This window comes from Pleurodeles waltl, chromosome 3_1, assembly GCF_031143425.1.
Source record: "Pleurodeles waltl isolate 20211129_DDA chromosome 3_1, aPleWal1.hap1.20221129, whole genome shotgun sequence".
Taxonomy (NCBI): domain Eukaryota; kingdom Metazoa; phylum Chordata; class Amphibia; order Caudata; family Salamandridae; genus Pleurodeles; species Pleurodeles waltl.
The window spans coordinates 663493805-663511570 of record NC_090440.1 but is presented as its reverse complement, the minus strand read 5'-3'; the positions used below and the strand labels follow the sequence as shown (position 1 = coordinate 663511570).

The 17766-nt window shown below is 42.6% G+C and overlaps 1 protein-coding gene across 1 annotated transcript in view; it reads right to left on the bottom strand.

Annotated features, from left to right (window-relative positions):
- The window catches only part of SIGIRR (single Ig and TIR domain containing), a 97211-nt gene that overhangs the window by 20445 nt on the left and 59000 nt on the right, over positions 1-17766 (bottom strand). The window contains exons 5-7 of the mRNA XM_069223195.1: positions 14428-14568; positions 13329-13472; positions 9040-9142 (exon numbers count right to left, since the gene is read on the bottom strand). Of these exons, the coding sequence (XP_069079296.1) occupies positions 9040-9142; positions 13329-13472; positions 14428-14568 (388 nt within the window). The remainder of the gene's footprint in view (positions 1-9039; positions 9143-13328; positions 13473-14427; positions 14569-17766) is intronic.

The following is a 17766-nucleotide window of genomic DNA, read 5'->3' as shown; positions in this document are numbered from 1 at the left end:
ATCCATCTGACGATGCCTTGTTTGGATATAGGATTACCTGCATGAGGTTTTTGGAAGGCTACAAACAATTGTTTTGTTTTACAAAATTGTTTTGTTCTGTCAATGTAATACATTAGTGCTCTTTTTATGTCTAATGTATGTAATGCTCTTTCGGCTACTGAGTCTGGTTGTGGAAAAAAGACTGGGAGTTCTACAGTTTGGCTTAGGTGGAATGGTGATATGACTTTTGGTAAGAATTTCAGATTTGTACGGAGAACCACTTTATGTTTATGAATTTGTATAAAGGGTTCTTGAATAGTAAATGCTTGTATCTCGCTTACTCTTCTAAGTGATGTGATAGCTATTAGAAAGGCTACTTTCCAAGTCAGATATTACATTTCACAAGAATGCATGGGTTTGAATGGTGGGCCCATGAGTCGTGTTAATACAATATTAAGGTTCCACGAAGGTACTGGTGGTGTCCTTGGGGGTATGATTCTTTTTAGTCCCTCCGTAAAGGCTTTAATGACTGGGATTCTAAAAAGCGATGTTGTATGAGTAATCTGCAGATAGGCAGATATTGCAGTGATATGTATTTTAATGGAAGAGAATGCTAGATTAGACTTTTGTAAGTGTAATAAGTAATTTACAATGTCTTTTGTGGAGGCATGTAGGGGCTGGATATGGTTAGTGTGGCAGTAGCAAACACATCTTTTCCATTTGTTTGCATAACAATGCCTTGTTGTTGGTTTTCTTGCTTGTTTAATGACTTCCATACACTCTTGTGTAAGATTTAAATGTCCGAATTCTAAGACTTCAGGAGCCAGATCGTTAGATTGAGCGATGCTGGATTCGGGTGTCTGATCTGTTGTTTGTGTTGTGTTATCAGATCTGGTATGTTTGGTAGTTTGATGTGGGGTACAACCGATAAGTCCAACAGTGTTGTGTACCACGGTTAGCGAGCCCAGGTTGGTGCAATGAGTATTAGTTTGAGTTTGTTTTGACTTAGTTTGTTGACCAGATAAGGAATGAGTGGGAGAGGGGGGAAAGCGTAAGCAAATAACCCTGACCAACTCATCCATAGTGCATTGCCCTTGGATTGAGGGTGTGGGTACCTGGACGCAAAGTTTTGGCATTTTGTGTTTTCTTTTGTTGTGAATAGGTCTATGTTTGGTGCTCCCCAGCGGAGGAAGTGATCCTGTAGGATCTGGGGATGAATTTCCCATTCGTGAGTTTGCTGGTGATCTCTAATGAGATTGTCGGCTAACTGATTCTGAATGCCTGGTATGTATTGTGCTATCAGGCAAATGTGATTGTGAATTGCCCAATGCCAAATCCTTTGTGCTAAGAGACACAGTTGTGATAAGTGTGTCGCCCCTTGTTTGTTGAGATAATACATTGTTGTCATATTGTCGGTTTTGACAAGGATGTGTTTGTGGGCTACCAGTGGTTGAAATGCTTTTAATGCTAGAAACACCGCTAGCAGTTCCAAATGATTTATGTGAAGCTGTTTTTGCTGATTGTCCCATTGACCCTGTATGCTGTGGTTGTTGAGGTGTGCTCCCCACCCCATCATGGAAGCATCTTTTGTGATAACAGCTTGAGGCACTGGGTCTTGGAATGGCCGCCCTCTGTTTAAATTTATAGGGTTCCACCATTGACGCGAGAAGTGCGTTTGGCGGTCTAGCAACACTAGATCTTGAAGTTGACCCTGTGCTTGTGTCCATTGTTTTGCTAGGCACTGTTGTAAGGGCCTCGTGTAATCTTGCATTTGGGACAATGACTATGCATGAAGACATCATGCCTAGAAGTTTCATTACAAACCTTACTGGGTAGTGTTGGTTTGACTGTATGCTTTATGTTACATTTTGGAACGCTTGGACCATTTGTGGACTTGGAGTGGCAATTGCTCTTTGTGTGTTGAGAGTTGCTCCCAAGTATTGTTGTATTTGGGATGGTTGCAGATTTGATTTCTGGTAATTTATAGAGAACCCTAGTTTGTGTAGAGTTTCTATAACGTATTGCATGTGAAGAAGACATTGTTGTTGAGTGTTGGTTTTTATTAGCCAGTCGTCCAAATATGGGAATATGTGCATGTGCTGTCTCCTTATGTGAGCGGTTACTACTGCTAGGCATTTTGTGAATACCCTTGGGGCCGTTGTTATCCCGAACGGTAGCACTTTGAATTGATAGTGTACGCCTTTTATTACAAACCTTAAGTATTTTCTGTGAGAAGGATGGATGGGTATGTGGAAATACGCATCCTTGATATCCAATGTTGACATGTAGTCCTCCTTTTTTAGTAAGGGAACCACGTCTTGAAGTGTTACCATGTGGAAGTGGTCTGATTTGATGAAGAGATTCAGTGTTCTGAGATCTAAGATAGGTCATAACGTTTATTCCTTTTTTGGAATTAGGAAATATAGTGAGTAGACGCCTGTTCCTTTCTGATGATTGGGTACTAGCTCTATTGCTTGTTTTTGTAATAGTGCTTGGACTTCTATTTGTAATAGGTCTAAGTGTTGTTTGGACATATTGTGTGATCTTGGTGGCACATCTGGCGGGAAATTTGTGAATTCTATGCAATAACCATGTTGGATAATTGATAGGACCCATGCGTCTGTGATAATATGTGTCCAGTTTTGATAATATGCGGTTAGCCTCCCCCCCACTGGTGATAAGTGTTGGGGTTTTGTGACACTGAAGTCACTGTATGGTCTGGCTTGGTTTGGTTGCCTGGAACATTCCCTTTCCTCTTGGGAATTGTCTTCTATAGGAACCACAAAACCCTCCCCTTTGATATTGTGCCTGATAGGTGGGTCTGGTTTGAGAGGCGGAAGGCTCTGGTGTTTGCTGTCGAAAACCTTCTCTGAATTGTGGTTTCCTAAAGGTGACTCTGACTTGTGGGGAGTAGAGCGCGACCATGGCTTTGGCCGTGTCCGTGTCTTTTTTTAACTTTTCAATTGCTGTGTCCACTTCCGGCCCAAACAATTGTTCTTGGTTAAATGGCATGTTCAACACCGCTTGTTGGATCTCTGGCTTGAATCCAGAGCTTCGTAACCACGCATGCTTGCAAATGGTTACCACCGTGTTGACCGTTCGTGCTGCCGTGTCTGCCGAGTCTAGTGCGGACCTTATCTGGTTGTTGGATATGCCCTGTCCTTCTTCCACAACCTGTTGGGCACGTTTCTGGTGTTCTTTGGGCAAGTGCTGTATGATGTGTTACATCTTGTCCCAGTGTGCCCTGTTGTAGCGAGCAAGTAGGGATTGCGAATTAGCAATCGGCCATTGATTGGCTGCTTGTGCTGCCACTCGTTTTCCCGCTGCGTCAAACTTTCTGCTCTCTTTGTCAGGCGGTGGAGCGTCTCCCGACGATTGAGAGTTTGCTCTCTTTCTTGCTGCTCCTACAACCACTGAGTCCGGTGTAAGTTGTGTTATAAACACAGGATCCGTTGGGGGAGGCTTGTACTTCTTCTCAAACCTAGGCGTGATAGCCCTTCGTTTAACTGGCTCCTGGAATACTTGTTTTGTGTGTTTGAGCATACCCGGGAGCATTGGCAGACTCTGATAGGAAGCGTGGGTGGATGCTAAGGTGTTAAACAGGAAATCATCCTCTATTGGCTCTGAATGCATTGCTACGTTGTGGAACGTAGCTGCCCTAGATAGTACCTGCGTATATGCAGTACTGTCCTCTGGAGGTGACAGCTTTGTTGGATAACAATCCGGACTGTTATCCGATACTGGTGCATCATATAAGTCCCATGCATCAGCATCATCCTGTGTCATCCCTGTATGTGTGGGTGACTGCATTGGAGGTGTTCCCACTGGAGACAGTTGTGGTGAGTGCGGTGGGGACTGTTGTGGTGAAAACCTTGGTGGTGGGGATTTGTCTCCAACCACCTTTGCCTTAGGCTGCATTTCTGTCTCCTGAAATGTAAGTTTCCTTTTAGACTTGATTGGAGGTAGAGTTTGTATTTTTCCAGTCTGTTTCTGGATATGCAACCTCCTTTGTGTATGGTCTGGTTCTTCCATACTTAATTCCTGCTCAAATCTATGTCTTTCCTTCATTTGGCTGGAAGTTCTTGCTCGTCTGTGTAAGAGCTTCTTTTCGGCTCCGAAGCCGCTTTTTTCAGTACCGAAGTTTCAGATATAGGCCCTCATTCCGACCCTGGCGGTTTCAAACCGCCAGGGTGGTGGGCAGCGGAAGCACCGCCAACAGGCTGGCGGTGCTTCCTGGGCTATTCTGACCGCGGCGGTAAAGCCGCGGTCAGAAAAGGGGAACCGGCGGTTTCCCGCCGGTTTTCCCCTGGCCCAGGGAATCCTCCATGGCGGCGCTGCTTTCAGCGCCGCCATGGGGATTCCGACCCCCTTTCCCCCAGCCTGTTCCTGGTGGTTTACACCGCCAGGAAGAGGCTGGCGGGAACGGGTGTCGTGGGGCCCCTGGGGGACCCTGCACTGCCCATGCCACTGGCATGGGCAGTGCAGGGGACTCCTAACAGGGCCCCACAAAGATTTTCACTTTCTGCTTAGCAGACAGTGAAAATCGCGACGGGTGCTACTGCACCCGTCGCACCCCTGCAAATCCGCCGGCTCCATTCGGAGCCGGCTTCCTCTTTGCAGGGGCTTTCCCGCTGGGCCGGCGGGCGATCTTCTGGAGATTGCCCGCCGGCCCAGCGGGAAAGTTAAAATGACCCCGCGGTCATTTGACCGCGGTGCGGTCTTTGGGCGGTTTCCGCCCGGCGGGCGGCGCCGCCGCCCGCCGGGGTCGGAATGACCCCCATAGTCTTTTTCGGTTCCGATGATATTTTTCTCACTTTGGGTGAGTCGAACTCTCGGTGTCGAGAGCGTTCGGTGCCGGAATCTCGACCGGAGTCGGAAGTCTTTGGCAAATCCCTGGCCTTTTTCAGTGCCGATGATTGGTCACCTTCTTTTCGATTGGGTTAAGCCATGGATAGTTGGCGGTGGCATCACCTTGGCCTTAAAGATCTTTGTGTGAGTTTTGGACGGGGCAGGTTTACTCACTGTTCGCTGCACCGTCGAGGTTCATTCACTTTCGGAGTCGTCGGAGTCCGATCCCGGGATGGAAATGCTTTCCTCCTCTTTGACGTCGAGTTGCTCTCTCGGTGTCGACGCCATTTGCAGTCTTCTTGCTCGTCGATCTCGTAGGGTCTTTTTTGATCGAAACGCTCGACTAGCGTCGCAAGTATCCTCCCTGTGTTCCGGTGATAAACACAGATTACAGACCAGGTGCTGGTCTTTATAGGGATACTTCGACTGACACTTCGGACAGAAGCGGAAGGGGGTCCGATCCATTAGTCTTCGACGATGTGTGTGGTCGGGCCGACCAGGCCCCGGTGAAGAACGGAAGCCCCAAATGGCCTCCAGAGCTCTCTAGCTGTCAGTGCCGATACAATAACACTAACCCGGTACCGAACAAGAACAATACCGTCGAATTTTCGATAATTTAGCTAACTTTCCCGATTCAAAATATGGAGCGAAGAGGAACACGTCCGAACCCGATGGCGGAAAGAAAACAATCTAAGATGGAGTCGACGCCCATGCGCAATGGAGCAGAAAGGGAGGAGTCACTCGGTCTCGTGACTCGAAAAGACTTCTTCGAAGAAAAACACTCCGAGCCCAACACTAGATGGCAGGATAATGCACAGCATGTGTATCTGCAGCTACACATGCCACTGAACATATATATATTTTAACAGACTTTTGCCAAACATACCAGATTTGAATTCAAGGTAATGACCGCTTGGAGATACCAACGGCCTGATGACTAAAACATAAAAACAATTATGTTGAGTTGGATTGTGGGGGTTTCATGTGCTAAGCTACTGAGCCACCTCTGGATCAGGTACCCTTCAATTGTATGTTCTAGCACCAGGCCATTGGAGTGTCTGACTGGTTGAATCCTGAATTTGTAACCAGGTGAGTTTGACTTTTTGCCACCTACTCTGAATTATTACACAGGATATGAAGGGGGTGTATTGTTTCCATATTCCATTTTCAAGTAAATTAAATCCACTATTAGCATTCTTTCTAACAAAGAGGGCCTCTTTGTTTGAGTCCAGTGGACCAAGAAAGCATGTTAGAGTCTAGCTCTGACAGCGCTTCTTCCGGATTGTGAATTACCATATATTGTTAGTGGACATGTAAAAGGTATGCATGCCAAGGGGAAACACATAGATGAGGCTTGCCAAAGGGAAAGCCATCAGATTGGAGAGATGGTGAGGAAATACAGTTTAAAAAAAACAATTCAAATGGATGCAGTCCAACAGCAAATACACAAAAGGGATCAGTGCAAAGGGAAGACACACTAATGAAACTGTGCACACCAAGCGAAGAAATGCAAAGCAGAAACTCAGCAGGGAGACATAAGCCACAAGGAAACAAAGCAAACAAAACAAAGGGGGGGAGGTCCAGAAGAGTAACATTAAAAGGAAGCGTGCCAAGCGAGGCCATGCCAAGAGGAATACACCAAGAGGAGATGTCTGAAGGGGAGTAAGACCCAGGGAGATCTGGCAACGGTGGATATGCCAAAGGAAAGAGGCAAACATAACGTGGTCCAAAGGGAGACACATCAAGGTGAAATATCAAGAGAGATAATTTAATTAGAAACAATACAAAGGAGAAACATGCCAAGAGAACAAATATTAAGAAGGTAAAAATCTAAGAGAAGTGATTTCAATGGAAGACATAGTAAAGATAGGTATGTCAAGAAGAGACACTAAAAGTAGAACTCAAATGGAAGGCATGTCATGCGTAGGGATAATATTGGGAGGCAGATGATATATACACACAGCAAAGATTAACCCAAAAGAGGCATAACAAGGGCACACTTCCCAAGATGAGAAATGCTAAGTTGTGACTTGACAACAACAGACTGTTGGCATGTTACATGAGACTGTCAGACAAGTTAAAGGGAGATAAAAAAGAAGAGACATTATAGTAAATGGCATGCCTAAGAGGATATGTGAAAGAGAGCTATAACAAAGGGAGACATGGTACGGGAAAACATCCCAGGGGAACTCCCTACAAAAAAAAAAACTATGTAGTGGGAGACTGACCAAAGGAAAGCATGTCAAAGGTAGACTATCAAATGGAAAACATGCCAAGGAAAGATTTACTAAAAGAATATACACCAAGGAGAGACAATGGAAGGACAGGCAATCTAAGTGCAGGCAGCCAAAGGTGGTGCAAACTGAGGGATGGCACACAAATAGGAGCCAGTCCAAGGGGGCAATATACCTAGAGAAGACTTGCGTACTCAAGTTTGTTAAGAGTAGACCTATCGATGGGAGAGGGTTTAATTGGTGATACACCAAGGGCTGAAGTTCCATGAGAATGCTTGTCAAATCTTGAAAGTGCATGAGACACAACAAGTGGATATATCTCACGAGGAGGCAAGCCAATATAGGACAAACTATATAAAGGTAGACCAGAAAGAGATACACCAATGGGAGATATGACAAGGGGTGATATGCCAGAAGAAGGCCCACCAAGGGAACACAGCCATGGGTGAGACAGCTTAAGGGGAAATATGAGAAGGGGAGGTGTGCCAAGGGAAAACAATCCAGGGAAGATACACCAAGGGGAGATATGCCACAAGGAAACAATCCAATGAGACACATGCAAAGGAAAGATACATTAAGGGAGATACGACAAGGCACAAAAACAAAAAGAGGCACACCAAGGAGAAACGTGACAAAGGGACATCTGCCCCAGGACCCTTTGAGATGACAAAGGAAACCAAACAGAGGCTCACCACGAGAGGTGCGCCAAAGTGGGGGTACACAAAATTGACATGAACCAAAGGGAGAAAAGAAAGGGAAGCATGAAGTCAAGGATGACCATGCTAAGTGCACACATGAAAATAAAAGGAATGGAAGCTAGGGTGCACTGGGAGTGGTATCCCAGTGGTATGTCAGGGAGGAAGAGGAACCGCTGAAGAGACAAGTCAAGAGTGTTTCAGAGAATACATAGTGGAGGAGAATGGAAAGCACACTATAACTCTCAAAAGACAGAACCTAAATAGACAACCTAAAGGGAGATGTGTCATGTGGATGTTAGTGCAAAGGCAATTCAAAGGGACAACGACTGAGAGTCTCTCGAGTGGACAATGCCATAGGAGGACATGAAGAAACAATAAAGAGAGATTATAAAGGGAAGTCAGGTTGGAAATCAAGTCAAGTGGATGCAACATTGAAGGAATGAAAGTAGGATAAAGCTGGGGAATATTGTTAGGAAAGAGGAATATGATTTAGGAATGACATAAAAACAATGGTGAGTGGGACACTTGATTTAATCTTAAGCATTCCTGCCTATTCTTTAGTTTCTCACTGTGCTACTACTGAATATATGCTTCAGTCCTGCTCCACTTGGAACAGCCTGGCCATGTCCTCTCTGAACAAAAGTAATCGCAGATCATTTTCGCCCTTGTTGTGTATCATATGTTGTACTAGTGAGCTGAAAACTCACTGCTGCCAGTACTGTGGTCCAAAGGTCATGAGTTTGAACCTCAACAAGACACAATCAGATTTCAATCTTTCTGAGGTGTAAATTGTATACTGTATAGTGGGTAATAGCAACTTCTTTTATATTTAGAGAGGCAAAATAGCTGAAATGTGTAATTGGTGTACTGTAAAAAAAAGATAATATTATTATTATTATTATTACTATTATTATTATGGAGGTGCAATTTGACTTCACTGGCTCGGCATCTACGTCTGGATAGCCATTCTACTTTGGAAGTCGCATTGAGAAAAACCAAAAGTAATGACTGGAAGGCTTGAATTAATCTCAGTCACTGGTAACTTCCCTGGGCTATACTCCAGTCCATCATTTTTTTTCTCTCTGTGCCACTACAGATAGGTATCAACCTTATGCAAATCAGTCTTTGTCTCGCAAAAATAGGAACAGTTCCACGTGGACTGCCAGGTCGCATCTCCATATTTGGGAATAGAAACTCAAGACATCAGTAATTGTTGAAATACTACACCATGGTCTGAATGTAACAAAATCCTAAATAGATATATACATTTGCACACTTACCTAAAGTTGTTGGTGCACCACTCTTGCTCCAAGTATGCTTGTGAGAGGACTACGATGAGTCGGCGGCAGCGGCTGATATTCATTATAAGTTCAGCTGAGGGTTCTGTTGGAACAGTAAAGAGGGATTAACAACATCTAGGCATGATTCTATGAGGTAAAAAACCCCGACCACCTAGATCTGATATGTGCCATTCAGTAGCCTCCATGCAACTGCGCTCTGTACCTGACCAAGACCAACATTACATATGCTTGTTATGTGGAACTGTGGGTGAAGAACAGTATAGCCATCAATGGGTCTGCTTGGTGCACTCTTTTACATATTGGCTCTGCAAAAGGAGTCATGATATCACAGGCACATCACTGATAGTCACTACATCGCAGGTTAGTTTTACTACAATTATATCAGGAGTCACTACATTGCATAGGACATTACAAAATGTACTAGGTATTTCATTTATGTGTGTGTGTGTGTATATATATATATATATATATATATATATATATATATGTATGTATTTATATATATATATATATATAAATATATATATATATATACACATATATATATATATATATATATATATATACAGTATAGAAGATAGTTTAAAAAATAGAACTGAATTATAATGAAGACTAGAAATTAAGGTAAAATGGAATTAATCAAAGGAATATTTAGCCGACTTATATGGAAATAAACATTTGAGAAGAAGGACTATATAAATTCACTTAAAAAACTTAAAGGTCACAGGGAACGTTTATAGTTAGCTTCTAAATTTACTCGCACAAAACCATAGAAATTCAGCAGTCACAGTTAAAGTTATTTCAAGTAACTGTAATTCGCGCCCTAAGGTAATTATAACTCGCACCCCTGCCATGCACAGTTTTTTCTTCAATAATTTCACAGCTATCATATTTTTATTGGCGTTATAAAAGTTGTCATGAGTACTGTAATATTTGGTTTAAGTAGCAGTGCCTGCGAGGGTGCAAGATATAGTTACCTTACAGCACGAGCAATAGCTACTTGAAATAACTCTAACTATAACTGTTGAATATCTATAGTTTTGTGAGAGTAAATTCAGAGCCTAACTATAATGTCCCTGTAATCTTTGTTTTTTTAAGTGAATTTCTATGTTTTTTAAAATTCTATTTCTTTAGTATAACATCCCTGTAACCTTAGTTTTTTTCAGTGAATTTCTATGTTTTTTTAAAATGTCAAGTAATTTTAATTACTATATATTAATACAACACCTGCCACACCAGGCCCTTTGGCCAACCCCCTATAACCACCCAACCCAGCGCCGAACATGGCCTCTGAGGGTGAGAACAGGTGTGAGAGGGTGTCTCTGAGTGTAACAGTGGGTGTGAGAGTGTCTGTATGGGTGTAACAGTGGGTGTGAGAGTGTCTGTATGGGTGTGAGAGTGGGTGTGAGAGGGTCTATGTGGGTGTGAGAGAGTCTGGGTGTGAAATTAGGTCAGAGAGTGTGAGAGTGGGTGTGAGAGTGCCTCTGTGAGTGGGGTGCGTGAGTGTCTATGTGGAGCTGTGAGTGGGTGTGTGAGTGTCTATGTGGGTCTGTGAGTGAGTGCATGAGTCTCTGAGTGGGTGTGTGAATGCCTGAGTGGGTCTGTAAGTGGGTGTGTCAGTCTCTGAGTGGGTCTGTGAGTGAGTGCATGAGTCTCTGAGTGGGTCTGTGAGTGGATGCTTGAGCCTGAGTGGGTCTGTGAGTGAGTGCATGATTGTCTCAGAGGGTCTGTGAGTGGGTGCATGAGTGTCTGAGGGGATCTGTGAGTGGGTGCATGAGTGTCTGAGTGGATCTGTGAGTGGATGCATGAATCTCTGAGTGGGTCTGTGTGTAGGTGTCTGAGTGGGTGTGTGAGTGTCTGTGTGGGTGTGTCAGTAGCTGTGTGAGTGAATCGGCCACAAAGGAATCTCACCTACCCTTTTATCCAACAAGAGTCGACAGTTTTGCACAAAGAGTTCTTTCTGCCTCTTGGGTAAATGTTCAGTACGTATTCTGCACTACAGCTGCCTAATGGAGCACAAGGAAATGTCACCAGTGACCTAGTGTGCATTTTGGCGATATGAATTGTTCCTGGTTCATCTTTATCTAGAAATATGTGATAACATGAATCCTCCTATACAGAGGCCAAGGAGATTACAAAGACGTAAATCTCCACCGAACCAGGGTCCTTCCTGTTATCGATATGACGTATTGTTTTGTGGAGATGTCCTCATATTCCTCAGCATCAAGAATGCGCTACCAGAATTGGCGGCAAACGCACGGGGAGGTGGTGGTCCTCCTAGTACCAAAGGACTTAGCATCACCCACTTTCCTTTATCGGCTTGGATTAGGAGTGCAGCTGAGCATTATCTCCATAAGCACTCCCCTTTTCATTTTTTAATCTTGGCCTAAACCAACTTCTGAATTATTAAATATGATGGTCATGGTTTACAGCCAATTTTATTTTTATTTCTCTCCTGCATACACCTATAGTTTGTGTTCATCATAGGTCTAACTACCATTGGTAAAAGATCTCCGGCTAAGAACCACCACCTTTCTAAGGGGTGGCCTGTAAGACATTGCAGCGCCGGTCTGACGAGGAGCGTGCCCAGTGATGAAGCTTGACATCCTATTGGGTGTGTGAGGGCTCTCTAGCTCCTGGTTATCAGTTGCCTTGTGATCCTTTAGTAGTTTGTCTTTGGAACAGTGTACTTTATAATTGTTACAGGTTATATTTGGGAGAGTGTACACTGGACCAGTAATCTCCCTGATCCCTCCTCTATTGTAGGCAAAAAAAAGGCAGGAGGCCGTCCTTTTTAAACAAAGAAAATCTCTGAAAAATCAGTGGATTCATCTGCATATTTTCCAGAGATTTGTTTTTTTTAAATATGCTTTTTAGCCCTGGCAGGGACGCTTGGTTACCCCTTCACCAAGGCTAGGAGCTCACGGTGTTCCTACCCTGGCCCCTTTTCCTTTTTTAAATCTTTTTTGTGGGACTCAGCTGAAGTCGAGTTCCAAAATAGTTTCCAACACTTCCTTGTTGAAATGTTGGCAGCAAAACTGATATCAGCACAGAAACAGTTGGATCCGCGGAGGATCTGCGTTACTAGATATCTATATTTTTTAACCTTTAATATCTCCAAAACTGCTGAACGGATGTACACCAAATCAAATAAGCCAATCTGAGGAAAAGGATCTAGCTTCCTGACAAATGTGGTGTAAATCTGTTCTGCGGTTTGGGCTGTAGGTGTGTCTAAAGATGCTACAGAAAAATGAATGGGGAAAACCTGTTTTGGGACCCCTCCCTTTTTCTCGGCCCCCGCTTGATGGATCACCCCAAAACATTTAAGGCAGCAGCTGAACTAACTAACGTTTATGTTTTGAAAATTTTGTGAAGATTCATCAAGCATCACCAAAGTTATTGGCAAAACAAAAAAAGGCTCCTCCTATGTAAACTAGTTCCCAACTATAACTACCTAGTGGCTAGTTTTTTTTTGTGCAAAACTGACCCAAGCGCACTGGAGCACTATACAAGTGAGCCAGTCTACATTATCTATTTTTTCAAAGACAAGTTACTAAGTTTTCCGTAGTACAAGAAAATATACTCCTTCCCCTCCTCCATTTAACAACTTTGTTTTCAGGTGTAATGTCTCCACACTGGCTTTGCAGAGCAGTAATCATTTTATGCACTAAGAATAGGAGATACATTAAATATTTTATTTCTTTTTAGGCAGAGGGAGATTAAGAGATTTGTTCAGAATCACAGAATATTGAGGTGAGGCCAGGATTCGAACTTAAGGTCAACCACTCTAGCAATTAGATCACATTTCCTCTTAAATATAAAAGTATTAACTTAGCTACAGTGCTGTGATATAATTGCACTCCTGATTCACTAATCTGCGATTTAGCAATGCCATTTTGAAATCTATCTGTGAGCAACACAATTCTCAGACCTGTGTGTAGCCAACACTATCATCATCCAGGGATCTGTGTGTGTGACCAAGACCATCCACTGATGTGTGCAAGGGAAACATCATCGAACGATCTATATGTGGGTTAGACAAACAGCAGTGCTAAACTGCAATCTAGTGTTCTGTGAATTATCAACACCATCTAGGGATCTATTCATGAACAACACAAACACAATAAAAGAACCTGTCAAATCTGTGTGTGATCAACAGCAGCGTTTCCAAGAGATCTGTGTGTGGCTAACAATGTCCAGTGGCCAGCAGTGCTAACGAGGCACAAACAGTAACTGGAACATTTCAGAGGTCGTTGAGTGCGGCTTACCTGAGCCTGGCAAGATGTCCTTGTCATCCAGGAAGAGTTTGTATCCATAGCGGTTCTCCAGGTGGGGCTTCAGGATGAAGTTAGCAAATTTTTTGTCATCTGAGGCAGTGGAATAGGAGACATACGCATCATACAGCTTGCCATCTGCAGGATGAAACAGGAAGAAACACCCAACACAGAGTGGAAAAAGAAGGAGAAAAGGATGAGCAGTGGAGCATTGGTTCAAACTTGTGATACACTGTCCAATGCAATAAGGCATTATCAGGTGTAATTTCTGTAAAAAGAGACAGAATAGGATGCCAAGGAGAGTGTTTCACTGGACAGCACACTCATGGTGGAAAGAGACATTGCACATTCCGGCTCCTAGGCTAGAGAAACACGCATTTAGATTTGGTGATAATTCGCCTCTTGATCGCTGCCATGTTGGTTCTCTTGAGGCCCCTCTATGCATGAGCTACAGGAGAAATTACTGTAATAATACAAATGCCCACCTCTATTGCCACCACTTCTCTATTATATTTGGAATCTGAGGTCGGGTAAATAAATTGCTGCTGATAAACCCACCTGCAAAATTATGCAGTAGAATATGAGGAATCTGAAGATCATGGATTTCAACTTTAAGTCTGTGTTTCTTCACCATGTGTGCAGCACATTTGTAAAAAGGTATTGAGTGTGCTAGGACACTTTAAAGATACAAACAATATACCACAAGAGTGGCCATTCACGCTTGGGATTGAATCTTTGAAGCTCTCAGCTTGTCTAAAGTTCGAAGGGAGATGGGATGACACACGAGTCACTTGAGATAAGACACGCTCTGTGTGTGGGTCCCACTATTACAAAAGGTGGAGCAGGGCATAACTGAGAAGCATAGTGCTTGCGCCAGTGCAGGAAAAGAAAGGGCTCTGCAGGCTGGTATTTCGACGGGGGTCCTCCAGCCAGTTGTGGAACAGCAGTTGGTGATGCAGTTCAGGACTGGGGAATACTGAAGATCATGACTGAGGTATACTGAAAGAGGTATAAAGTATTAAGCTGCAAACCCTGGTGGTGTGTCATACCATTACCTATGTACTTAGATTATTCAGCAGCACGTGTCACTTACCATTCATCTCCACATCTCCATACTTGTTCCTATACCACAGCTTGGCGTTCAGGCGACACTTCACATACAAGAGACCACCAATGAGCAGCAGGCCCAGAACTGTCAGGGCGAAGAGGATAGCAGCCACATGCCCAGTCGGCTCTGCAAAGGCAAATAGAAAACACTGGTGAATAGGCAGACCGTTCACTCACCAATGATGGGCTATAGAGAAGCATCTCTCTGGGACAAGGCACGGGAGGATCACACTAGGTTGCCTTGTGAGCAGGTGCATTGTAGAGTCAGGCCCAAAAGCAATAAGGAGGATCTATAGAGGATTCAGCCTCTGCACAGACTTCACTGGATTTTGTGGTGATATGTAAAAAGTCACTGAGTTGGCTCAAAAACACAAGACATTAGGTCTGATTCAGGGAAAGGTTAGTACATTTTTGAGCTTATGCTTACACTTATAACCTTCAAAGAATTGCTATTTTTTTAGATTCTCCAAAGTCCTATTTCTACTGACATTCACAAAACAATCTCTGATTTGGAGGCCTGCAGTGGCTACAGTCAGTCTTAAGTTTGATGTTTGAGGAAATGTGCAATTGCATATACCCATCCCTTCAGTCCCTTACAATACACTCCCTGAACAAATGGGGGTCCTTGGGGTACTTCCCCACTCTAAATGTAGTTTTAAAAGTAAGTGTAGTTGTGCCACTAGGTTGGAAAACGCCCTGAGAATTGTTTGTGAATACATATGAAATTACAACTTTAACAATGAGCTTTCAGTCGTCTCAGTAGCTACGTCTTGACCTGCCCCGAAAACTTCCAATTTCTCACCCAGTCATTAAACTTACGATTGTAGACAATTTAGCCCCTCTGCGGATTTTACATAATTTTAAATGCCATATCTGTGCCCCTGTGAACTGTCATCTGTGGTTGTATTCAGAATATCAAGGACAAAAATATTGTGGGGTCAAAAGTTTGAGGCTTACTTATCGAGGACCATACTACTGTGAAAGTGGACACAGGTAAGCATAGATTGACTATTCTTAACTCCATATCTATGTACCTTTGAGATATATATCATCAAGGTACATATGAGAAGCATAGTAGACTTAGCCTTATCTACATTTGCACATCTTCATCATTATTTAGGCCTTGATATTTTGGCTGTGTGAAAATGTTTAGTCGCTATTATGGAGGAGTACCATGGTCATCTGTGGTGCATATCACATTTGTTCACAACTAAGATTCGTCTACGTGTGCACAAACTTTTGTGAATCAGATCTCACCATTAAAAAAAGTGAATTTATCTAGGGCACTAGGGGACACAGAAGCGAAAATAAACTGGCAGTGCAACTGTTAAAATATAAGGGTTTTGTGAATTATACTTTAATACGTAAGTAATTTGAAGAACAACCAAAGTACATTGCACTGGCCCCAATAAACTGAAGTTCCTTCTATTAATGCAAACTTGCCTGATATTCAGGTTACTGGACATTTTAGCCTCCCCACAGTAACAGAAATATACAGAAATATTTATGTAAGTGTGTTTGACTTCTTTAGCAGCCGTTTGCTGCCAGGAAAGCTTTGTTTAGCTGCATATTTCACAAAAGTCAGTAGTCTCATCTAAGAAAATTATGTTAACGAAAGGCCTTTATCTTCAGGAAACTCCGGATAATTTCTAAACTCTAGTTAATCACAATCCTCTTGGCCCGGATTAATTAATGAATTGAAAAAGGAAAATATACAGATTATCTCTCAATTCTTAGTTGAGGTTTTTAGCTATATACAAGGCGCCAGAATCACCAAATCTTGACTTCCCCACACCCACGCAAAAACAAAGCACTCTGAAGCTCTTACAGATCGATTTCATAATAAACTACTCCAAAATGAATACTGCAATCCAATCTAATCTTTTTAAGGCTGTTCTCCATAAGATTATAGCATAAGAACAACACAGCTGATATCCAATAATGAAGCTCACACACCTATACAGTAAATTTAATAGCAGCTATGGGCATAAAAGAAACGCACAAATTCCCACTCCCCACAATATTTAGAGGCACAGAAAAACCTTCTTTAGGCCAATTAGAAAGCCATAATGTTAGCAACGGCACAAATGGCCTATCTCGGACCTTTCAGACAGTCAGTGCTAGTATTAAACAGCAACTCAGGAGACTGTGTTATTATATACTATGCAAGGTACTTTTATTTTGCTCGCATGCGGATAGCCTTTCTTGTTTTGGGGGCTCACCTTCATAACATTACCTAAAATAAATAGTAACCTGGCATCGGCAGAGAGAACCCTACGTTTCTTTCATATATTTAGTTGTTAAAATGTCAAGTTTTCAGCATTTTCCTGAAACAATAAGGCAGTATTCAAATAGGAGGGCCAGATGCAAATAATTCCACACTTCTAAAATAAACTAGAATTCTTTATTGCCCATAGTAGAACGTCTGCATTTAGGAATGGACAATACAGACTATTCTACAGATCTTAGACTTCTCAAAAGTCGATACAATAAGAATAATTTGGAGACTAAAATGGAGGATGTTTTGGTAAATGCCTTGCCGGGTGATTGTCATCAATTTGAAAATAATTGTACTACGACTAGACAGCCACTGCAAAGATCGCACATTAGAAGTGCTTATTTTGGCACTATAATAACCCCACCATCGGATGAGTGGCTACATTTAATGTTGCACTAACAGAGGATGCTGGAGAACCTTAGCTGGAGCTGCCAGATAAATGGCACTGCCATAATTCATACTTGACTGGACTAGGCTATTCACAACACGAACATGAAGGCTAGAGTCCACAGAAAGAAGAATAGTTAAAGGTCAGGAAAATAGTTCGTCAAGTGTAAATACAGAATCTAAATAGCTACTGAGATTATTTACCGTATTAGAAACGGTAGGGCAGGGACTAATAAAGTCAGGCAAGTGGTTTTGATTTTAAAAAGGATCCAATTTTGCAATTCTGAGACGTACTTCTATTTCTGACACATTCACTTTTAAGACGTTTAAACAAATAATCTCTGGACAGTTAGTCATTTTGATTTGGTTGCCTTAAAAATCGGGATTAGATGGAGCACACGTTATACTGAATGGATCTCTCTCTGCACGACCTGATATGCAACAGGGAACGCAGCAGGTATTCTTGCTCAGTCTCTTCCTCTACCCATTATATACACACATTTGGCAATATAAATTTGGAATAATAATACTGATTTTTTTTTAGATCTTATTGAAATGACTGGGAGCCAACTCTGTTCTTAGTGCTGATGACGTGTTACTTTACTCATGATCATTTAATCAAAGATTTGATGTAGTTCAAATATCAGCCAGGAAATTTGT